General features: G+C 38.3%; 1 protein-coding gene across 2 annotated transcripts in view; it reads right to left on the reverse strand.

The window, feature by feature from the left end:
• Positions 1–25,963, reverse strand: part of NALF1 (NALCN channel auxiliary factor 1) — a 720,118-nt gene extending 694,155 nt beyond the window's left edge. For both annotated transcript variants that reach the window (XM_017868186.1, XM_017868187.1), the window contains exon 1: positions 24,466–25,963. In XM_017868186.1, the coding sequence (XP_017723675.1) occupies positions 24,466–25,377 (912 nt within the window). In that variant the 5' untranslated portion in view covers positions 25,378–25,963. The remainder of the gene's footprint in view (positions 1–24,465) is intronic.
• Positions 25,964–26,085: the final 122 nt, after the last annotated feature.

Raw genomic sequence — 26,085 nt, forward strand, 5'->3', positions numbered from 1 at the left:
GCCAGGATGGTCTCGATCTCCTGACCTCGTGATCCGCCCGTCTCGGCCTCCCAAAGTGCTGGGATTACAGGCTTGAGCCACCGCGCCCGGCCCCTAATGTTTATTACTAGAAATAAAGACAGTCTGTTGAGTAGCAAGTTGTATGTAGCCACAAATAAATATGGATGTTAAGAAAATCTAAAAAAATCACAAACTATACAAGCAAATCTTACGAAACAACCAGAAAAAAACTGATAATAAAAAACACAAATTTAAACTGAAAAGCTGTCATTATGTCAGGGTTATTTTATATTTTTGCAAAATATTAGTAAGAATTTGAAAATTCATTATTATATAGGTCCTTCTTAAAATATACTTCAATGAAGTTTTAAGGAACAAAATCCCTTACCTTTGGATTCAGTCTTATTAAAAGAATATTCAACAATAAGTATAACTGAATTCAATATTCAGTAGTTCTTGCTACAGACTAGCTCTTCACAGTTAATCATCCTTTTATTCATCACACACCATTAAAATAACTTCAGTCCCTTAATAAAGCTAATCATAATATAGTAATTATATGAATCATCCTTTGATTTGAAGAAATCCAACAACTGATAGTTTGACAATGGAATGAATACATTTTCAAATGAAGAGATGGATTTTTTCCCTAGTTCAAACAAGATTTTGACATTGCGGTGCAGCATGACTTTATCTAAGAACCACACAGAAAAAGACCATAGCTAAACTGTGCCGAATTTCCTCCGGAGCATGGCGTAGGGATAGTCATTTCTGAGGGTCAAAGCAGGCCTGGATACCCAACAGTTGGGTCTTTCTTTTTTGTGTTTATGATACTAAAACTAAATTTCTCCAAGTCAAATATATCAATTTAACAAACATTTAATGAATACTTAGGTATCAGATATAATGCAAGAATAAATAAGATTTAGACTTTTGGAAATTTACAACAGCACATTAATTCTAAGTCAACAATTATGCATAGGTAAAAGGAACACTATACACATGTATTAATAGTGTATAGTCAGTTCAAAATATCTGGGAACATGGTGATTTCATTTATGACACAAAGGATTTTCCAGAAAGATTTTTTAAATTCTTAATTTTGGTGGAATGCGCTCATTTCTTTTGTCATTTTGGTGTGACCCAAGTCCAGATGAGAGATTGCTAATTCCATTGTCTTCGTCAAACATCAATGTAATGCTATCAGGCGGCATACACTTGCAATCCTTTTCCAAGTGGTGATGATGTATTTGCAGTGATCCACTTCCACTTCCTGAAACAATCAGAATGTTGAGTGTGTGCTATGGAATAGAGCTACCTGATGATAAGGAAGAGGTGGATGTTGAGGTGGGCAGGGTAATGGTGAACCTTAGCCTTAGTCCACTTGCCCAATGCCCCAACACGATTCACTCCTTCTCCACAAAGATCCATACCAGTCACTCAATGAGCATGAATCCAGAATCCGAAACACTATCCCCACACTGTGTCTTCCATTTTCAATACAAAGCATTCTATTTTTCTCCACTTATTTGGATAACTTTAGCTCATGAAACCACAGTCATATAGAGATAAATGCAATTGAGAATAATCTTTCAGATCTCGGGATCCTTTAACCCCTATGCTTTTTGGGAGAAGACTCGAAACTATTGCTAAACATATACCTCCATGCTATCTTCCCCACTCTCTTTTAAACTATGGCCATTTTAAATTACAAGTGAATAAAATCTCATCCATCAGCTCTATCAATTTTAGCACCATAATACTACCCAAAAGAATCCCACTGCTAAAGAATTCTTTGTAACACTATTCTGAGAAAGGGCAGCTTGAAACCTGGAAGATAATGATAGAGCTGAATATAATTCAAATTCATGTATATAAATATAATTCAAATACATATGAATAAATATGTGTGTGTATATGTGTGTGTGTGTGTGTATATATATATATATAATTAGAGTACACAGGAAAAAAATAGTACCAATCATAAGGAAAGCCCTGAAATTTACAAATCTATCTTCTTTGAGCCCAGGTTCTCTGCATTTTGCGCTTATCCCCTGGTAGACTGTATCACTGCTTGTCATGCATTCCAGGTCCCTCCCTGCCCCATTGAACACAGGAGTGGTAACATGACTTGCTTCAGTCAGTGAAAGGTAGCTGCAAGCGTCCTGTATCTCTTTTGAGCTAGATTTTTCAAAGCCAGAGTATGGCCCTGTCTCTTTTTCTTCCGCCATGAAACTCACCAAGTTCTAGATAGAGACTGTTCTGTCAGACGGGAGTCTGGAATGAAAATGTATACAGAGGCACTGTTGAACCACAAAAGGCATAGAATGTTAGTAAGAAAGAAACCTTTAGCAGAAATTGTTGCAAGCCAGGAAGACTTGGGGAATATTCATTAGTTCAGGGGAACTTTTGTCTATCCTGATTGACACATGTATCTGCCTTTCCAGCCTGCCTCAGTACTCCCATTCCTACCCCAGGGAGATTTTTTCAGCTCTCCCTAACAAAACCATACAGTAAGCAAAATGTGGGAAAATCTTACTTTAAGGTAAATGTGTAATGAGGATAGGCATGTAGAATCTGTGCTTTAATGAGGATCAAGGACTGAAGACAAAAGATGTATCTCCTAAAAGAATTAGAAGAATATCTAGAATTCCAGAGTTCATGAAAAGAAATAAATCTGCTAGTAGGGTCAGAATAGCTGACGAGGAGTTTCCAGACCTCTATTCATAAAAGGCAGTTGTCCTCAAGTGCCTTCATGTTTATTTCAAATCCCATTGCTGAAACCTTTAATCTGGATTTAGCCTTATGGGCAGCATTCCAGACAAATGAGATTTAGATAGATGACTAAATAGGCGTATATGATTACTGCAATGGCCTAAGTCAGTCAATCTAATTATGAGAGTTCTAAGTCACCACGTAGAAACTACAGGTTCCAAAGATTTATTAATTTGCTCCAAAATACATTTTTAGGAAACAGACTTCTAAAGCAATTATATGACATTTGTTATTCCAAAATGACAGCAAATTTCTTAAATTAAGATAATTAAAGACAAACTTTAAAATTGATTTTACACATTAACCATTTTGGGGGAAAAAAGAAAACTTGAACATGACCATTTTTTTATTTCATTAATTAAAACTAAATTTTCCTTATATAGAATAATGCCTAATAAAATTTTACTTACCTATTTGCATGTAATAATGGGTGATGGCCTTCTATGTTTACAAATATTTATCAAATATTTCTCTTTGATTTCATTGACAACATCGAACAAAAATAAACATGTATATTTCCTGAGCTGATTTTACAGTATGTGAAATTATCTCTGATTATCTAAAAAATAATGTATTGGATGTGCAAAACAGTCTTTTAGGTGGGCCTCTGATTTTTCCTCTTGAAATTCATGACCTTGTGTCATCACCTGTCCTTGAATGTGGTCAGAACCAGTGTGTTGCTTCTAACAAACAGAATACAGCAAAGGTGAAGAATGTCAGTCTCGTGATGACATTACATAAGACTGAAACATCTGTCTTACTGAGAAACATTCCCCCTTGCTGGCTTTAAAAAAGCCAGCTGCCAGATTGTAAGCTACGCTGGAGAGGGTCACAGGCAAAGAAGTCAGAGACAGCGCACAGACAGCAAACAGCTGAGATCCTCAGCTGAACAGCCCTCAGGGAGCAGGATTCAACAACCACGTGAGCTTGGAAGCTGATCTCTCCCTAGCAGAGCCTCAGATAAGACCCCAGCCCTGGCTGACACCTTGACTGTAGCCTTGCTGAGGCCACAGCTAAGCTGTGTCCACGTTTCTGACCCACAGAAAGTGTGAGATAATAAACACGACTTGTTTTAAAAAGTCTCTAAATTTGTGAAAATTTGTTACACAGCAATAGATAGCTAGTACAATGAAATTCTCTACTTTTTTTGCAAAGCAAGAAAAATAAACTCAACCCGCTTCACTTTGATCTAAACTTTAAGAAGAAATCAAATATAATATTAATCCACTTTTGAAATTATCTGTGAAAAACGGCAACCAGTCTATTGACTCAAAAGTCTACTAAATCAGTCAGAAAACTAATTCGTGCTTTCCTTCAGGACAACTCATTGTTTGCCACTTTCAGCTGTTAGATAATGCTTTTTGTTGCTGATTATAACATAACAAAGTTTTCTTTGGTGGTTTCTGTAATTGTTAACCTTTAACTGTTCCCAAAATATTTCAAACAAATCAAATGAGCAAATTTGCACTAATACTCTTTACAGTGTTCAAAAGTATGGTTGGTAGGTACATGATCAAAGAGGGGAAGATTTTAATATATGCATGAAAATGTAACTTCTTTCTCCTGAAGAACAAGAGAAACCCTGACTAAGAAGGAATGTTTGATGTTATACATTCTGAGTAAATGATTCAATTTCAAGAGGAATAGTTTACTATGGTTTATTAATTTGAAAACAGCAACCAAACATGATTTCAAGTAAATTTCCCAAATAATACAGCCTTAAAATTACTTTTCCCTTCAAAATGCAAGCAGCTATATTGTGATGTTTTAATTATTTGGACAGTTAATTTCCTTTTTACTTGCTGCATGTGGACACATAGTAACACATATGAGTACAATTCAGTGAAAAAAGCAAAAAGTGATCTATCTTAAACTGCCTAAGCATCCCCTGTGTCTCTCGGTGGTACTTCATGTTCAGCCTCAAACTGTATCTACAACCTGTCCATAAGGCAATTACCTTTTGGAAACATAATATTTCTCATAACTCTTCCAATGAAAAATTGTGCAAAATGTCTATCCTGTCATATTTGATACTAAATGATTTAAATGAACAGGCAGGGGCAATTTCTGAAATAGCTTCATGAATCTACTTACCAGCGTTACCAACCTGACAGGAAAAGAATTCAGTCAAATACATGAGGCCACATAGGTTTCTTTTGTTTCAATTTTCATTAATTTTACTCCGTGGAACCTCTCACATAAGGGAGAATCATTCATCAAAAAATTATGGAACACTGTTCCCTCATCTATTGCTGCATAACAAACACCCCAAAATGTAGTTTACAACAACGCCCATTTTATTGCATTCTACAATTTTGGTGGCTCAGGAATTAAGATATTGCATAATTAGAGCATAATGACGACCATTAGGGATTTAGCGTCTTCCTCATTTTACTGGTAATACTCTATCTCATTTCATGATGTGAAATAAATACAGAACAATGTTTGGAGAGTGATATTTAAAACATTTGCTGGGAGTGATTTGAATTTTTGGAACTTTATGCCTAGGTGATTTGTCAGAGGCTATAACAACCTTGCTTCTCTGCACATCCTAGGGAAGTTACTGAATAAGATTGTGTAGTAAAGAAAAATATTGATAGTTCTCTCCTTTGAAGTTTGTAAGACGTTGGGAAGATGTGAAGGGGTCCGTGTGATCTAAATGGCTGGGTGGTAAGTTCATCTGCAAGCTCCACCCACATGTGCATGGCCTTGGAAGACACAAGCTGGACTCAAGCGAGACAGTATGAAGAAGCCTGCCCAAGGCGTCTCTACGAGGCTTGGAGTTCCTAGCAGTATGGTGGCCTTGGGCTAACTGAACACCTTACAGCACAGCTCAAAGCTTCAAGAATACTTGTCCCAGTAAACAGCATGAAAACTGCATGGCCTTTTATCACCTACCTTGGAAGCCCCAGAACATTATTTCTGCCCTACTCACTCTCAGTTGGAGGAGTGTCAAAGAACCTGCCACCTTGCTTCATAACCACCCACCCGCAAGCTTTTCCTTTCCTTTTTTCTTTCTTTTCTTCTTTGCAAGTGATTAAACAAAAATAATTAAGAAACAACGCCTATCTTTAAGAGTACTCTCAAAATCTACTAGGAGAAACCAAGGCAGTGGTATATAAGTATATAATTCATTCTATAGCTTTATCGTGTAAATTATTCATGTGCTGCTAGAAACTGTCTTCAGGCTAACACTTTAGTAATCTACTATTTTCTTCCTTCTCAACAATTTGCATGCAATCTTTGAAAATCGGGACTGTTTTTATACCAAGTAATATGACAAAAAATAAATGTTAAATTGTGTTTAAAAGTCTTGGTTAAGAATCCTGTGCCCTAGGCCTTAGTTTTCTTATCTGCAAAACGGGATCATTATCAGGCCTACTTCACAGAATGAAATAAATTGACCTGGCATTATCACTAAGTACTAATCGTTCACTACCACTACCTACCAGAGGAAGAAATCTTGCTTCCAGCTTAGGCATAATTTTGCTGCCTCTCCATTTATCAAATTCAAATACAAAGATAAAATTTGATTAAATCACTCACATTTAGAAAGACAGAAAAATGTTTTACATCACATGTTTTCCCTGTACTTGGGTTGCTGACTGATGATATGAAACTGTTTTCAAATCAGATGACAAAAGCAGTCACAGTACTATACTTGTTTATATTGGTTTCTATTATAAGTAATAGACTTTACACACACACATATACACGGAAAGCTGAATGATGACCATTAGGGATTCCGTTTCTTCCAGTAATAGCTTCTTCCTTGTTTTACTGGTGATACTCTAACTCATTTCATAATGTGAAATAATACAGAACAATATTTGGAAAGCGATATTTAAAACATTCGCTGGCCAGGCACGTTGGCTCATGCCTGTAATCCTAGCACTTTGGGAGGCCGAGGCGGGCGGATTACCTGAGGTCAGGTTCAATATCAGCCTGGCCAACACGGTGAAACCCCGTCTCTACTAAAAATACAAAAATTAGCCGAAAGTGGTGGCATGTGCCTATAATCCCAGCTACTTGGGAGGCTGAGGCAAGAGAATCACTTGAACCCAGGAGGCAGAGTTTGCAGTCAGCCAAGGTCGCACTACTGCACTCCAGCCTGGGTGACAGAGCGAGACTCTGTCTCCAAAAAAAAAAAAAGAAAAAAAAAAAGAAAAAAAATTGCTGTGAGTGATTTGAATTTTTGAAACTCTATGACCTGCTAGGTGATTTGTCAGAGGTTATAACAATCTTGCTTCTCCGCACATGCTATGGAAGTTATCTAAATAAGATCATGTAGTGTGTAGTAAAGAAAAATACTGACAGTTTACCCCCATGGTTGAATTAATCTTTCAATTGTGTTGTCAAATAGTCGCTTTTTTCTGTTAAGTGGAATCTTCTCTCTTTCAATGTCATCTGAATTTTTTACCCGACATGGTAACTTTATAGAATCTTTGCAGTGTCTTCAAATTCATGAACTAGGCAGCAGAACAAAATAGTGACATATTTTGCTAATAGCTTCTAATTTGGAAAACAAGTGACATTCGCTTTAAAAATTGCTTATCTGGAAAAGTCCACAGATGAACAGTTTTTTTTTCTTTAAGTGGCCAGATTAAGGAGACACATCCCCACTGCAGGCTATGGAGTGGTCACATCACTGTTTATTACTTTTCAAACCCATAATTAGCCATAAAGAAGCATGCACAAATACTGTATTTATATTTCTCATATAAAAGGCTCTGCTGTTCAGCTACAAAGATATCAAACACTCTATTTTATAAAATTCGTATTTTGTAATTATCTGACTTAGAGCTTACTACATTTTAGAAGAGACACAATGACCCCTTTCATAAGCAAGGAGAAGGAACAACTGTCAGGTTGAAATTGCAGCACTGTCTTAATTTCAAAGATCTGAGTAAAATCTAATTTTCAGTTACAGGTGGGAAGTGAGACCATTTGAAAAGGAAAATGAGTTAACTAGAATTTTTAAGTAACAGATTATGAGCACAATGCTTTTGGATTAAGGGCTTTACAGTCCCTTTTTTTTTTTTTTTTTTTTTTTTTTTTTTTTGAGACAAATTCTAACTCTGTCATGCAGGCTTGAGTGCAACAGGACAATCACAGCTCACCACAGCCTCTACCTCCTGAGACCAAGTAACCCTCCTACCTCAGCCCCCCAAGTAGCTATTTGCCCAGCTATTTATTTTTAATTTTGGGGGGTGTCACTATGTTGCCCAGGATGGACTTGAATTCCTGGCCTCAAATGATCCTCCTGCCTCAGCCTCCCAAAGTGCTGGGATTACAGGTGTGAGCCACCTCACGTCACCCATGCCCTTTAATCTTGCTCTCATTAATGTGCACCTAGAAAAAGAAAAGCAAGTTTTCTTCTAGGTTTTCCATTATATTCTTTTCTTCCTTTCCTTTAACAAGCATCATGTTTATATGTAAATGGCTTACATTTTTCCATGTCCATATATGAGTCACACATGATGAAATACTTATTCCTTGTTAAACTAGGTGCACTGTGGGACACCTTTTATCTCAGTGCCTAAATTACCATTGCCATATAATAATAGCACTCAAATTAAGAACGGTTTCCACTAAAATTCTTTTTTTTTTTTTTTTTGAGACGGAATCTCGCTCTGTCGCCCAGGCTGGAGTGCAGTGGCCGGATCTCGGCTCACTGCAAGCTCCACCTAACAGGTTTATGCCATTCTCCTCCTGCCTCAGCCTCCCGAGTAGCTGGGGCTACAGGCGCCCACTACCTTGCCCAGCTGGTTTTTTGTATTTTTTTAGTAGAGACAGGGTTTCACCGTGTTAGCCAGGCTGGTCTCGATCTCCTGACCTAGTGATCCGTCCGTCTCGGCCTCCCAAAGTGCTGGGATTACAGGCTTGAGCCACCGCACCTGGCCAAAAAAAATTCTATTTTTAAGAAGCAATATTCATTTGTTGGTCTACTATGTTTCTTTTTCCATGTAGTACAGAAAACTTATGTGACAAAATGCATTCCCAAAGAAAATGATCACAAATTGAGACATTAAAATGTTCTTTATGCAGCATCCTTTAATGACTTTGGACAAACAATGATCACATCCTTTGCACAAAGTCACTGTGATCATTTCAAAGAAATGCATGTGACCTTTTCAGAACGGACAGATCTTGGTCTGTCTTGATTCATGTGCTCATTTCACAAGCATGGGCAACCGAGAAAATGGTCCTTCGCCATTACTTGAAGAAATCAGAAGAACCAGGTTGAAAAGCCCCTTGGAAAATTATTTTTCATAAGTTTCCACATTAAGTACATTATCTGTTGTCATGGCATCAAAAAAACACAGCAGAAAAAGTACAGGTTCAGGGCCATACAAAATAACCCACAATGGAGCTAGCATTCCACTGATAAAAGAAAATTATTATAATTGGTCAGAGGTAGGAAACGGGAACTCTCAAACATCATTTTGTGGTTTCCCTGGCTTGTCTACAGCATCCATTCAGCCACTTCATCTTGTCCCATGCATTTCAAATGTCAGGCTATTAAGATGAATTAATTAAAAGTCATATTTGAGTGAATATGATGTTTCCCTAAACCAGCTCTATCGTAAATTAATTTTTCTACAATTCGTCTACTCTAGTCATCACATGGAGAAAAAGGAAATTGTTGAGTGCTGTATAGTGTCTTTAGCTATATTGTGTTAATATTATTAATGTTCTCCAGTTGTAAAAGAAATACAAATTTGCACTGCTCAGATTTTGCATTTAATCTGACTAAAGTTGATATTGTGAGAAAATTTAACATCAATCTAAGTAAGGTGTAATATTGAAAACCTGAGCTGCATTTCCTAATCAGTGATTTACCATATTTCCAAGAAAGATTATTAGCCCCAGAAAATTAATTGACAAAACAATGTTTTCAATCTTTGTATATTTTTATTTGTCTCAATTGTAGTTGTTTATGGGTCTTACTTTTCTTTTCTTGTGGACTTTTCTTTTCTTCTTTTCTTGTGGACTTACTTTTCTTTTCTTTTTCTTTCCTCGTGATCCAAAATCACCAGTGTGCCGTTCCCTACGGGCAGGAGATACCCGATTTTAAATGATTTAAGATTCAGATTGAACTTTTTAAAAACACTTGCTTCTCTCCAAACTCCGCAGCTATCTAGCGTCACTGTGATACCTGAGGTTTAATTTATTACCCATGGGGTTGGGGGGCGTGGCTCAAGCCTGTAATCCCAGCACTTTGGGAGGCTGAGGCGGGCAGATCACGAGTCAAAAGGGAGCTAGGAAAACTGATAAGCATTGGAACCACTCCTGCAATTACGGCCTTTTGTAAAGTCGCTACTTTTATGAAACAATTGAGGAACATCAAAGATGACCCCACAGCTTTAAGAAAACTGAAATTTTCACTATGAAACAATGTGAGTTCTTAGTATCACAATACTGCAATACCACAAATTAAATTTTAAACTACTACATTTAATTCTAAATGTACAATTAAAGATTTAAGACATAAATATCAATAGACTTTCCTAATGTTCCACAGATTTTGCAGTTATTTAGATATGAGAAATGTATTCATCAAAGACTAAATAAAATATGCAAAAATAGATTGGGTTCTCTTTTGTAAAGTTTGATTTTGTCAAAACATAGCCCTTTTGACTCACTGTAGATGAATAGAGCATATAGATAGTTGGATTGTTTCACCCACTAAGTTGTAAGGACAAAATACTAAAAAATACTTCAAGATTGGATCAATTATTTTAATCATCTTAAAGAGTTAATTCATTTAATGGAGAAATCAAATTTAGTTGACAGCAAATACTCCATTTTATTGTCAACGAAGCAAAACTATGCAGACAGGATTTTATTCACTCAGAGCTGAATTCTCTCCTCTTTACTAGAATTTGCAGGCACACTGAATAAAATGAACATTCGGTTAAAAATAGTCAAAGCTGAAATGATGTAACAGGATTCATCTTTTCATAAGTGACTTTTAATATTCAATATGTATATTTAGAAACTTCCCAGGACCCATAGAACAGGTGTGAAACTTGCATACTTGGCCAAACCTCCAGAAAGCAGGTCATTTGCATTTTCATGCATGTGGTCTTTTTTTTTTTTTTTTTTTTTTTTTTTTTTTTTTTTTTTTTCACTATTTGCTATTTCATCTGGACTTTGGCATGAGCCCATTGCCTGCGAAGGCATACCTGCCCGACAACTTGTTGCCTAGTGATCCAAAATCACCAGTGTGCCGTTCCCTACGGGCAGGAGATACCCGATTTTAAATGATTTAAGATTCAGATTGAACTTTTTAAAAACACTTGCTTCTCTCCAAACTCCGCAGCTATCTAGCGTCACTGTGATACCTGAGGTTTAATTTATTACCCATGGGGTTGGGGGGCGTGGCTCAAGCCTGTAATCCCAGCACTTTGGGAGGCTGAGGCGGGCAGATCACGAGGTCAAGAGATTGAGACCATCCTGGCCAACATGGTGAAATACCGTCTCTACTAAAAGTACGAAAAAGTTAACCAGGCGTGGTGGTGGGCGCCTGTAATCCCAGCTACTCGGGAGGCTGACTCAGGAGAATCCCTTGAACCCCGGAGGAGGAGGTTGCAGTGAGCCAAGATCGCGCCACTACTCTTCAGTCTGGCGACAGAGCAAGACTCCGTCTCAAAAAAAAACAAGAGCGAGAGCCCTATATGGAAACCTACTTCAAACCGTCTGTGAGGCAGTACATTTGGACCAGGAAAAGGCCAACTTTTGGTAAGAAACCAATCACTGGGATTAGGCAGCTAGCCTCGTGGACCTTTTCTACCAGCTCAGCATCTAGCGAGCAGGCACCGTGGAGTGTTGGCGAAGCGCAGCAGGGAGTGGCCACCTCTTTGCAGAGGCGTTTCGCTGACGCAAAGGAAGTTCTAGCCACATCTCACCACACACTTGCTCCCTTGCTTCTCTGGGTGCTGCCTTACACTGGATGGACCAATCCCCATTTCACAGGAACTGGTGAAAGCACCCTGGGAATCAAGGCCTCTCTGACTCTTAAGCCCATGCTCATTCCTTACACCAAGATTGTCCAATCCCCGGCCTGTGGGCCGCTGGCAGCCCAGGAGAGCTTTGAATGTGGCCCAACACAAATTCATAAACTTTCTGAAAACATTTTTGCGATTTTCTTTTTTAGCTCATCAGTTAGTGTTAGTGTATTTTATGTGTGGTCCAAGACAATTCTTCTTCCAATGTGGCCCCCAGAAGCCAAAAGATTGGACACTCCTGCTTTACACCAAGCTGCCACAACAGCACACATTCTGGATAAAGCAAGTTACATTATCTTTTATGTACCAAATAACTATACTTTATCCACTCCTGCTGTTCTCCTCCACCTCCTTCCCTCTGAAACAAAAACAAGAGGAAAAACAAGGCAGCCAGACACGGGCAAAGACTTGTGGCACAGTGAGCAGTATAAGGTAATAGTGAAGGTAAACCCAAGACATTAAGAGCCCAGGCATTTCTGGGTTTGAATTCTGGAATGTGCCATACTTACCTATGAGAATGTTTGCACATTGTTAACCTCTTTAAGTCTTAGTTACCCTTTTGTTAAAGAAAACTGATTTTGCCCATGCTGTTGAATTTTTGGGGGGAATGAATAACATACGGATGATAACATCATCATGACAGAACTTGTTTTTTGAATAAGTGGAATTGCCAGAGAACAAGAATTTTTTTTTTTTTTAGACAGGTTCTTGCTCTATTGTCCAGGCTGGAGTACAGTTGCATGAATACTGCTCATTGTAGCCTCAACCTCATGGTTTCAAGTGACTTCCTGTGTAGCTGGGACCACAGGTATGCACCACCATGCCCGGCTAATTTTTTAAAAATTTCTTGTCGAGACAGAGTCTCACTATCTTGCCCAAGCTGATTTCCAACTCCTGAACTCAAGCGATCCTCCTGCCTTAGCCTCCCAAAGTGCTGGGATTACAGGCATGAGCCACTGCACCTGGGCAAGAGAAAGAATTTGTATACAGTGACTTCAGTCCTTTCGATAATGTCCCCAAAGAATTGGATGTGGACATGAATTACTACGTGCAAAGAAGTGCTGTGAAACCAATGGAGAAAGGTCATATGAAACTTGTCCTTCCCAGCACCACCATAATGTTTAGTCCTGCTTTGCTCAAGAGGGTTCTTTGAGAGTTTATAATGCTTGATGTGTTTGTGATCAGAAGAGATGAGACAGTATATATTCTTGATATTAGCAAGAGCAAAAAAGTACTTAGAAATTAGTTCACTTCGTAACTCTAGGGTAAGTATATATACTTTATTCATTATTTCTTAAATTATTCTCACTGATAACATGAATAGGAATCAGAGAAATAATTTAAAGTTGAAATTGGCAAGCTTTCCTTTTTAAAAGCAAGATACTATTACTGTGAGCAAGGTGTTAGGCTAAAAAAAAATAGGTTTTTTTTTTTATGTGACGGAATTTTATTGGCAATAAGTACCATCTCACCACGCAAAGTCACTTCCGGGTGCCTCATCTTATGCCAAAGGATGTTGGATGGAATGTTCAAAATTATGTAGCCCAACCTGCAACCCATAGGAAAGATGCCCTCTAGGGTGGTGGCTGACAGCTCCCATCCCATTTGTACATCTTCTGTGGAAATGTGCTCAAGTTCCTCAGACAGCCCTTCCTTTTGTAGGAGAGCAATTCCTTTAATAGAACACTCTTCCTTATGTAGAGCAGAGATCTTCTTGCCAAAACACGTGCACCCAGAGCCTCACTCTCACCCCTAAAGCAATACAAAGCATTGGATAGTAAGACTTTCTTCCACAGGATGATTTTCATCAGTTAAAGAGCACTGCTGTGCCTCCCTATGTCTTCTCTTTCTCGGGGTAATCCTGTTTCCATTCATGCAACACAGCTTCCAACCTTTTCTTCAACCTGCTCCATCTTCTCTATCATGGCTACCAGGTTTGCCTTGTCTGGTAGCTCTAGTTCAACATCAAGGGTATCTGCTACCCACTTCATCTCACTCCTCAATCAATAAAAACACTAACTATGGCTGAGTAGATAAATGCTGAGTGAAGCAGAGAACAACAGAGACAACCAAACATAACAGAATACCAAGCTGAAAATCTAGGATGCAGGACAAAGTTCACACCTTCTACAGTGGAATCTGGAGACACATGGCTTTCCAATGCCTGAAAGATGACATAACACAAAACGTTTCCCAAGACCATTTCTACCCACAGGTTTACAGGAGATGGAAGATCACTACAATGGTTCCTCCACTTGCCCTCTCAAAAAGGCTATGAACCAAAGTGCTCAAGGCCTTTGGTTACACACCTACCAGGATCTGGTCAATCTAAAATGTAGCACGTGTTAATCTCTAAATTAAAATAGAGAAAAAAATTCCAGCCTTAGGAATGAAACATTTTTACTCCAACTGAACTTGTGTTTTCCATTTTATTCTAGAGTTGTTCAATAATTTAGAGTCACCTTCTAGAGAAGCACAATAAATGTAGATGCAATAAATCAGAGGATTTTACCATACAATATGCAAAGTCTGTTTATAAAAGTCTTGTAAATGAGTCTTCTCTACAGAAAATTTATATGAGATCTCAAGTGAGGACTATACTAGTTTTATTGATGTTTCCCATGGGTTTTAATGAATTGCTACCATTTATTGGGCATAATCAAGCCCTAGGCCAGGTATTTTCATATGCTCAGGAGTCTCTTAATTTCTTCCCCCTGATCATTGGTATAAGCGAGGTATTCACATCCTTATTTTAAGTAACTTGAGCAATGTCATATGACTAATAAATGGTGAAACTGGAAGTTGAACCAGTCTATCCTCAATCATTCTTTAAACTATTTTACTATGCTTTCCTATTAGGGTTAAAACTAATTTCTATCTTTATAATTTTCTATTACACATACTAATATTTCTCAGGAAACCAAGAAAGAGCTAGCCATATTTAATTCAGTTGGTTATAGAAATTTGCCATTATATCTCAGGGCAACACCTTCTGATGGAAACTAATTTATAGTAATACATACTATGTAATTGTTGCTGATTCCATATTTAAAGCCAATAATTATTTTATATCATTTGAAAATGAGTTTTCTACTTCATTTAAACATATTCAAGTTCACTATGTGTTTATTTTCAGAAATTCAGGAAGTAAATCATTGTTCCTGTTTAAAATATAAACAAGAAAATAAAGGTTCTTAGATGTACAGCAGCATGTACAAGACACAACCTCTCCTCCTCCCCAAGGCAGAGCAAAAAAGCAAAAAAGGACCCATCAGCTCTTCTTTTCCATCTGTTGCCATCGTTAATTTTCCCTTAATATTCTTTCGATGACATACCCCCATCTGGATCTTAGATCAAAGGTTACACATATTCTAAAGTTTATTCCATCATACATCATTTATTTCTGTAAACTCACATCCATCTTCCCACTTATTCTGTTCTCTTTCTGTTTCAGTGCCAAACTTAGTGAAGAGAGGTTTGGACTAGTCTTTATTTCCTATCTCCAGCTCATTCCTTAATCCATCACATTTTGACATCTCTTCCTACCATTCTGTTAAAACTACTCTTGTAAAGTAACCAACACTTACTTGTCAAATTCAGTGACCTATTTCTAGGCTTCATCCCACATGTCCTCTCTGCAATGTTGGACACTGATTCTGTATCTGGCTTAAAATCCTTACCTAGGCTTTCAGATCATCACAGTCTCATGATTCCATCCTTCTCCTTCTCCCTGCTCTCTTTTTCTCTCTCTCAATCCCACCCTTCCCACTCCTACGTCTTGTTCTCATTCTCACCGTCATTCCTTTTTCCTTCTCTGTCTCTTTCCCTGGTCCATTTTCTGCCAAACCCTTCCCTTAACTGTTGCTTTTCCTCAGGATTTATCTTTGGCATTCTCTTCACATCACGTGTTTGGGTTAAGTCATCTAATCTCTGCCCACAGCTTCCAGATCAAATCGACAAGTGGAGAGTGGACTTCACACTCAAGCTCCCTGCCCAGGTGGCATACCATCTACTGGACAGCTCCTGCTATCATTATCTTCAAAAATGAACTCCCTTTTTTCACCAGCCTCAAGTTGTTCTTCCTCCTTTATTTCCTATCTTATTAAATGGGGCTTAATACCTAGGTGATGGGTTGATGGATGCAGCAGACCACCATGGCACATGTCTGCCAATGTAACAAACCTGTATGTTCTGCACATGTATCCCAGAAGATACAATTGAGTTAAAATTAATATAATTTTTAAAATGTCACAAATATATCTCCAGTTTCACACTTTACAAAACTTACTTCATATTCTCCCTCTAAATAAAATTGGTTACTAAATACTGTAAATGTGAACTCAGAAAAGCTTCCTGAATGTGGCCTTTCTTCTCCACTTTCACGGCCACTGTAGTCATTTAGAATTTTCTGTCCAACATCATAGCCACTAGCCCCATGGAGCTATTTAAACTTGGACTAATTGCAATTAAATAAAATTAAATTTTTAGCTCTTCATTTACCCCAGCCACATTTCAAGTGCTCAATAACCACATGTGGCCAGTGGTTACCACATTGGACAGGGCAGAAAATAAAGCATTTCCATCATCACACGAAGTTCTTCTGAAGAGTACTGATTTAGAAGACCATCCTATTACTCCTAAGAAAGGCAGCAACTTTTGAATTGATCTCTGTGCCATCACTTCATCCTATCCCAACTTATTGCTCTCTCACTGCACATGCACAGAGGAAACCCCACATGAGGACTTGGTAAGAAGGTGACCATCTGAAAGCCAGGAAGAGAGCCCTCCCCAGACACCAAATTTGTCTGCACTTTGATCATGAACTTGAAGCCTCTGGATCTGTGAGAAAATATGTATCTGTGGTTTAAGCCATCCAGTATGTGGTATTTTGTCACAACAACCCAACCAGACTAACAGACTCTGCCATACTGAAATTTATGAATTCGTAGAAATTATCATTGATCTCCAAAGTTTACTTCCCTCCCACCAAAACCTTACACTCATCCTTTCTCTACTCAGCTCTAAACGTGAAATCAGAAACCTAAGCGTTCTTCTGATCTTCACACTATTCATTCATATTCAGGTTACCTAAGCCTTTGACAATGATAAATGTGGTCATCCATCCTAGTTGCCCAGAATTTTCACATTTCTCTCTTCTTTTTTCTATATCATCTGACAAATGTTTTTAATGATAAATTAAAACTAAATAGAAGGAGCAAATATGGCAAAATTCTTAATAACTTAAATTTATGAGACAGTTATATGTAGGTTTATTATAATAATCTCTTAATTCTTTGGGATGTTTGTAAATATTTCTAATCAAAAGGAAAAAGAAAACACTTACAGTGATGAAATGAACCTAATATTTAAATTATCCATCTTGGCTGGGTGCAGTGCCTCAGGCCTGTAATCCCAGCACTTTGGAAAGCCGAGGCGGGAGCATCACCTGAGGTGCAGAGTTCAAGACCTGGCCAACATTTGGAAACTCCATCTCTATCAAAAATACAAAAATTAGCCATGTGTGGTGAGGCACATCTGCAATCCCAGCTACTCAGTGGGCTGAGGCATAAAAATCACTTGAACTGGGAGACGGAGGTTGCAGTGAGCCGAGATTGTGCCAATGCACTCCAGCCTGGGCAACAGAGCGAGACTCTGCCTCAAAATAAATAAATAAATAAATAAATAAATAAATAAATAAATAACTCATCTGTTTGACCTTGGGATAGTTAACTTTATGTCCTCACATTCCCCATCTGTAAAATTTGTAATAATACTTACCTCATAAAGTTGATGTGATGATTAAACAAATTAGAATAGTTTCTGACATCTAATAAATTCTGAAGCTTGTTACCTGCTATTAAAGATTGTTCTAGGGCTTAAATTTCTGGGTGATTTAAGTCATTTTCTGTAGGAGCTAATACTTTGTCATGATCATCTATTTAACATCTTAGTTCAGTTTTCTATTCAAATAAACAAAGTCAGTGACAGCTCAATAAGAAAGAAATCAATCTTTTTTGATGGAGGTGAAGGTACAGAGAAGAAAAGAAAGAATTCTGAATTTTGAGCTTCCCATGGTACACAGGCTCTGGAAATGCAGCTAACAAATGGCAGGAGAGGACCCAGCTATGGAAAGAAGGCACATTGACAAGGTGGAAAGGAAAACTGAGAGGGGCAGAGGCTAAGTCATCTATTTCACAATGTTGATGGAACTCATTTTCCTTCTTGTGCAAAATGAAACGGCTGGCATACAAAATCCCCATGTATTTCCAAAGAAATGATTACTGCATTCACCCATCACACACGTTCTACCACTAAGATCAATAATGATATTTAAACAGGTATTAAACATCTATCTTTTGCAGGATCTTTAACCATCTGAGATAGCTTCTATAAATTGTGTTTGTAAATGACTCAATGTAAAAAGAAAACCTCAAGTGGGGAAAATCAACTACCATATTTTAACACCTTAAAAGCCCAAGAATTTTTTTAAAAACTACCCAATAATTAAATATTTTCATGCATTCCAGTATGATATGTCTGTAAGTTATTAACAATTTGTTGACAAGAAAGGACTCGTGTTAACCATCTCTCATTTCCAGTATTAAAGAATCAGAGTAGGCCGGGTGCGGTGGCTCACGCCTGTAATCCCAGCAGTTTAGAAGGCCAAGGCAGGTGGCTCATTTGAGGTCAGGAGTTCGAGACCAGCCCGGCCAACATGGTGAACACCATCTCTACAAAAATACAAAAATTAGCTGGGCGTGGTGGCAGGCTATAATCGCAGCTACTGTAATCCCACCTACTTGGGAGGCTGAGGCAGGAGAATTCTTGAACTCAGGAGGCGGAGGTTGCAGTGAGCTGAGATTATGCCACGGCACCCCAGCCTGGATAACAGAACAAAACTCCATCTCAAAAAAAAAAAAAGGAAAAAAAGATTCAGAGTAAATTAGAGCATCACATTGATGAAATTCAACTATGCAGATTACAATGATGCTTGATTTCTTATTAGATAAAATTTAAATTTAACTTTATATAGTATCTCATGAATTAAACTTAAAAAATAAAAAAGATGACTGAAATTACAACCTTGGCTAAAATATAGAAAATCCACAGTCGCCTGACACAACCTTAAGTAGTCAAAACTCTGGCCCTCCACACATCTACCTCCTTCTCTCCATGATCCCTTCTGGCACATTCCCTAACCCTGAAACCCAGTTAGTTCACTTCTCATGCACTTCCTCAGTCTCATCAATAGAAATTTGTTCCCTGCCCTTGGGCTACGTCTTACTGCCATTACCACTTTTTAAAAATATCTGAGTTCTACTTTCATCAGTTGAGCTGATGGGATTATTATGTACTACTGAGACACAGGAGCTGAAAGTCATTCCATATCAATTGTCACTGCGAACCAGAATGGTGGTTCCCAACCTTGGCTGCACATCAGAATCACCAGGGAAACTTTGACAGAGCCCAGACCCATGACACCAGCAGGACGATAAAATCAGAATCTCTTAGTATTGGGGATGCCCTGGCCTTAGTGCCCTCAAAGCTTTCCAGGATGTTCCACTGTGACCCCAAAGGCCACTAATCTAGAGTATATGTTCACTGAAAAAAATATATTTGCAATGTAAATCAATAGAAACAACAAAATATTTGCTGCTTAGTCATTGTGAGATCAACAGAGGGATAAATATTTTAAAAGAAAATTGAGAAATAAAATTAAAGCAACAGTTCACATCTTTCAAATCAAAACAGTCTTTTGTTTGAAACAGTTATCCATAAATTTGTTCTTGTACATTAAATCTGGTAAAAATATATGTTAATGAATTATGATTTACATGTGGAGGAGAGCGAGAATGAGAGCATTGCTTGATTTCCTTTGTTAATACTTTAATGCACCATGTATATGCAGACACTAACTTCATCTAATAAAAGAGGTTAAGAACAATATATAATAGCAATTATTTAAACTTTGTGATCATACCTATGTAGCCACTAGTTTGACCCAATTACAAGTTCAAACTAAAAATATGTATTCCACGGTCTGCGAGAAAACAAACATCTAATAATAAGATATAATTTTGGATATCTTTCTATAAAAATAAAATGCAAATCATAAATCAATAGCTGTACACGGAGCAAGAAAATAAAAAACATAAGCCATAAACTAAAATGATTATGATATTCTCAACCTCATAAATAGCTTTACTAATGGTTAAAGAAATAAAAATGTGTGTAACTATTAGGTATCAATAAAAAAAATGTTTAAGTAGTCATCTGCATGGTCAGACTGACCTTGTAGAGAAGGAATTCCACTATAAAAATTATTTGTAAATAAAGAGATAGAATATTAAAAGTTTCTATTTATAGATGTGTACTCCACACTTCTGAAGAGTGACATGGTAATACAATAGCACTTAGTCAAGAGAAAAATATTTTTGGTTCAAAATTTCAGTGAAAAAATTTGTAAGATATTTGATTTCTTATTAAAAAACTATTTCTTGGCCAGGCGCTGTGGCTCACACCTGTAATCCCAGCACTTTGGGAGGCCAAGGCGGGCAGATCACGAGGTCAGGAGATCGAGACCATCCTGGTTGATACGATGAAACACCGTCTCTGCGAAAAATACAAAAAATTATCCAAAGTGTGGTGGCGTGCAACTGTAGTCCCAGCTACTCGAGAAGTTGAAGCAGGAGAATGGTTTGCACCAGGGAGGCGGAGGTTGCAGTGAGCCAAGATTGCGCTAATGCACTCCAGCCTAGGCGACAGAGTGAGAACTATTTCTTTATGAATCTTCAGTGTGCAGCACTAAAATACATAAGAATTTAAGAAATGCATTTTTTTCTTTTCAAATTGTACATTATGTAAACCAAACTCTATGTTCTCAAATTAGTTGGGTAATGGTTGTGGGTGATACAAATGAGAGAACTCTGCTATACATGCCTAATACTTGCAAGGTATCCTTTTGGTCAGTGTCTGTTAAATAAAAATAAGCAATATAATCTGCTTTAATATAAGATTGTAAAATAAAAATGTGAGCATTCATACATTCTTGAGAGAACAAAAATTACAATTTATACTGAGAGAACTAAAGTATAGACAGCACAATGATTTATTTTGCAATCTAATCTCAAACCCACTTACATTGACCAACGGTTTGAGGGAATAGTAACTAAATAAAGCTATCAATAACTATAGAAACTTGTCTGTAAAATGAAAGTTTATGTCCCATAAATTCCTCACTTTTATATTTATTTGCAAGAATTATCAGGAACTAAAGAATGGCATGTGTAAGAGAAAATCTGTATTTAAGTAAAATCAAGCATGTTTATAATAAATATTTGTACTTTTGTAACTTAGAATATTTCATTTTTTAACATTGTCAAACAATTTTAAAATTTTGGTAGCTTTGTCAGTTTTTTATTACGTATCGAAAACATTGTTTTAAATAATACTGTAAACTACAAGGGAAATTACTACTGTAATATTTGCTACTCTATGTAATGCAGCAAAATGCTATAGTATTAACGATATAGTCAACATCTTGTGTTCCTTATTTATCCATAAATAATTTCCCAGATAAATGCATATATTTACATTTATCAGAATATTTAGAAATATTACTGAGTGCACATTTTTTCTATGATACGTTGCAATACAGAAGTACATCCAATCTATGCTTGAGCAGCAATTACTATAAATTCGAGACACTATAATTCTATTAGATCTATTCTAAGGGGTTTCTTCAAAATAATCGGTCAAAAAGCCTTTTAAACAATTTAAATCAAAATGAAATTTAATTTATTCTTGTTTTATATGAAATGTAGCAATTTTGAATGAGGGGAGAATATATAACTGGAAAGTAATAATTCATCCCAACTCTAAAATTCAGAAATCACTGCATTACTCATTTAATTACAAATGAGTATAATAAAGTTAATATCGTTTTTCTAAAATATGAATCCCAATAATTTGTGGTGCCTACATGATTTTATGTATTCTTTTCTCTACAATCTTAATAAATATATTTATAACTTATACATTAAAATTAATTTTAAGGAAAATATTACCAATTACATAAATATAATACATTTACTTTTAATGTAGCCTATGACTTTGCAGACGTCTTCAGAAAGGAAAAATTTTGCATAGAACTTCTATCTTGAAGAAGGCTCCTAATGATAGTCATTTCATAGGCATAAGTCCATCTGAAATAAGTAAAAGTATTCAGAAAGAAACTCAGGCACATCTTTCGAGGACAAAAACATTTTAAGTCATGTATTACAGTTTATATGTGAATGTGTTTGTAGCTGTTTCAGAATCAAAGAGTAATTACATGTTAAACAAGAAACTATGCTTCTACTACCTTTCTACATATAATCAATTGATTTGTGAATCTTAAACCAAGAACACTACACTTTAAATCCGCACCTGTAATTTTGACAACAGCTATTATGGAATAAATATTTCAAGTTTACAAGAAACCACAACCAAAAAAACACTGCACAACCAATAAATGTCTGCAAGACATAACATGTAATTAATTCTCCGTTGTGGTGACAAGAAATCAAGTGTCTGCATTTACTTATCAATGTGAAGAATAAGTTTTTAAAGAAATTAAGGTTTTTATAATGTGCTTTTTTGTGCATACAGTTAATTTCTACTTCACATAAAAACATAATCCAGAAGTAGGCAATAGCGTTATAAATGAGTTAACTTACACTATACTTTATCGCTATGATGATGTCAATGATGTAAATATACAGTTGAGATGTAATTTAGGTTAAGGGGAAAGAAAACTTTTCAGTATATTTACTTGAACATTTAAACTAAGATATATTTGGCATGCTTATTTGAAAATATGCTGCAGTCTATTGTCAATACAGACTATCTTTTAAATACTGAGTTGAGTTGTACAAATGAAAATGATCAGAAATTAGGGTTTACATGCAGGGAAGGAGGCAAATATAATTATTACAGGGTACCACTCTTAAACACAACTATACTGAAACCTCTGCAATCTTTTTATTAGCAGTAGAATTAGTAGACACAGAGTTTCCTTTTCTTTACAATTTCAATGCAACATATCTTGTCAAAATAAATAACTATGCAATAATTGCAGTAGTTATTCATTATTAACTTCTACCATTAAAGTTTTATTCCCAGGCGTAAGTTAAACTGATATGGTTAAAAAGCTAGATAGAAAAGTTTAAGATACACTTGTCTAGTGAAGTACCACTCTAAATTAATGTTGTAAATTCAGACTTACTATTTTCAGAGAGCTGTGTTTCTGGTCTTAAAGAATAATAAGGCAAGGTCAGTTTGAGTTTAATTTAATTGTCAAAAGCACAACTAATCCACCCAAAGTAAAATATGGCCTTTCAACTGTGTTCATTTAAAATAAGCATCCCTTAGTCCAGTTCTTTTATCAAAAAGTCACGGAATTATTTGATCTCTACCACCCTTGACTTCATTTTCCCAGCAGAAAGCAAGTGAGACAGAGGGACAGTTGTTCTGTTTGTATATAGGATTGGGAAAGTAGGAGAGAGAAAGAGAGAGAATGTGGTGTATTATTTCCTTTGAAAAGCAGTACCAGTTTATTGTGTTGTGTAAGAAATTGCCCTTGGAACAAAATACTAAGGCTTATAGAGATTCTGTCATTACATCTTCCCTACTAAAGGTCACTGCAGTATCATCTTCAATACAGTTCTTGGTTAAATATCGTTTCAGCACCACGGACAGAGACACTTCTATTAAAACCTGCACCTATGGTTGCATTTGCATAGACCAATTCTTAAGAAACTTGCGCAGGCTTCCCATTTGCCCATCAGCAAGGCTTATATTCTTTATTACATTGAACAAGAAGAGCTTAAATATAACACAGACTATTAAATATTTCAGTAAATTTTAACTATAGCATCAACGTTTTGCCATTTAATACTTTCGGAAAGCATACTGAAAATCAAGCTAATTACATAGGGTGTCTGATAAATAGCCTATTGCTAATCAATCACTAGACACCTAATTGCAACTTTTCATTCGTAGTGAGTCCCAGGTCAACAATTATACAAATGTCCAAGAGGAAACAGGAAACTTAAAAAAAGTAAATATCCTCAGGTAGGCCCCCAGACTTTCTGACCAGAACTACCCCTGTAAAAACAGGAATTTTTTTTTAACTACTCAGACAACTACAACCACTTTCTCTTGTTCAGCCAACTTAATGATGTCACTATGAGAGCGTTCCTGTGTGCAGATCTATATTGCAAACCACACATGCCTGTCTCTAACTCTTCTGACTTTACCTGTGAGCATCAGTGTGTAGTCTCTTTTCTATCTTCCTGACAAGACTGTTTCAACTTCCATTTTTAAAAAGATGTAACAGAGTTTGAGCCAACTGCATGGATGTACGAAACAGTTAAAGCGCCAGCTTTATTATCTCAGATAACCGGGGACTTCCCTGATCTTCCAAGGACTCCCAGAAGAAGGCTTTAGTCAGTCCACCAGCAATCCACCAGGTATTCTCAACTCAAACAGCAAGCCAAGCTCTCAGTATCAGCAGAAAACACAAAGTAACAAAACCAGAGCTCAAAAAAATAATAACAATAAACTCGAGAAGGCACCCCAACCGAGCCGATAGAGATAGGAAAGTGCAGGAAAGGGGGAAAGCCCCGAGGGTTCCTACCTTACAGTCTTCAGGACAGGATTTCACCGAGTACTCCTCCGACTGTAAATATTTGTGGAGCACGCTTTCAAACTCTTCGTATTTCTCCTGAGCATGGTGGTCATAGTCCTGGTAAGCCTCGACGCACTGCCTGCAAGTGGTCATCTCGCCGCCTTCCTTGAGCACCACATCCAGACTGCAGTTCAAAGTGTTGGGACTGGACAACCCCGAGAACAACTCCCAAAGTGTGTAGGAATTACAAAACGAAAGGTAAAAATCCGACAAGTTCCAGAGCGGAGTGGGATGCTTGCTCCTCACCTCCTGCCCGTCCCCCCCGGCCGCCCCCCGACTCCAGTTCCTGGCGCACACCGCGTCCGCATTCTCCACCGTGAAGCACTGGCCCGAGGACGCGCCCTGGGGGTAACAAGTCTCCAGGCGCCACACGGGCTTGGCAGAGTTTCCTAGAAAAAGAGCCTTGCCCCGGTCGTCTTTGCCTCGGTTGCCCTTGCCGCCGCCGCCGCCGCCGTCTCCCGGGGAGGGGGGCAGGGTGGGGGACGAGGAGGCGGAGAGGAGTCTGTGTGCCTGGGCGGCAGGCGAGGACTCCCCCATGCTCGCCAGGAGCGCGGGCCAGGAGGGCTCCTGCTGCCGCCGCTGCTGCTGCTGCTGCTGCCGCTGCCTCTGCTGCTGCTGCTGCTGCTGCTGCCGCTGCTGCTGCTGGTGCTCCTTGTCCCGGGCCCGGGTCAGCTTGGCCTCGGCGCAGAACCACAAGTGATCAGAGAGCAGGACTGTGAAAAACAAGAGAGATGCCAGAGACAGTCGCCATTTCTGAGCCCTCTCGGAATCGATGAACGGTTTCTCGTTCTCTCGGGGTGCTGCCAACCAGATTTTTAAGCCGTCGTCATACTGCCGACACATCCAAGCACCCCTGGTCATATTTTGGGAACGCACAGCCCTGGCCGACTCCACCGTGAGGGCGCCTGTGCCGGTGTCACCACAATATGCATTGACTTAAAGGGTTTAATTTCCTTATCCCCTCCTCCCGTTTCTTCTCTCTCCTCTCTCTCTCTTTCTCTCTCTCCCCCTCTCCCTCTCTCCTCTCTCTCTCTCTCCCTCTCTCTCTCCCTCTCTTTTATCTCTCTGTCTCCTTTGCCTACATAAATATTACCAGGTTTGAAGGAAGGTCTGACTTGCTTCCGACCTAATCATCAGCCGACCCCATCCTCTGTAGAGTGGGAAACAATAATGGAGAGAGAGAGAGAGAGAGAGAGAGAGAGAGAGAGAGAGAGAGAGAGAGAGAGACGGAGGAGCCCGGTGCTGGTGGCCGGTGGCGAGGCTGGGTGCAGGGGGCGATGGTAGAGGTGACGGGGTGGCTGGCGCGGCTCCGGTCACCCAGGCATTGTCAGCGCGCGGGTCCCCATGGCCCCGCGGAGCCCAGCCCGCTCTCCCCTGCCAGGGGCATGCCGCGCCTCCGCTGCCCACTGACGGCGCCCGGAGCGCCTCCCTTCCTCCTCCTCCTCCTCCTCCTCCTCTTCTTCTCCTCCTCTTCCTCCTCCTTCCTTTCCTTCTCCTTCTTCTTCTCCTCCGCCTCCCGCTCCTGCTCCGCGCTGGCTCTCCCAGAGTCCGGAGCCTGGGCTGCCTCCG

This window comes from Rhinopithecus bieti, unplaced genomic scaffold (genome assembly GCF_001698545.2).
Source record: "Rhinopithecus bieti isolate Rb0 unplaced genomic scaffold, ASM169854v2 scaffold_3734, whole genome shotgun sequence".
Taxonomy (NCBI): domain Eukaryota; kingdom Metazoa; phylum Chordata; class Mammalia; order Primates; family Cercopithecidae; genus Rhinopithecus; species Rhinopithecus bieti.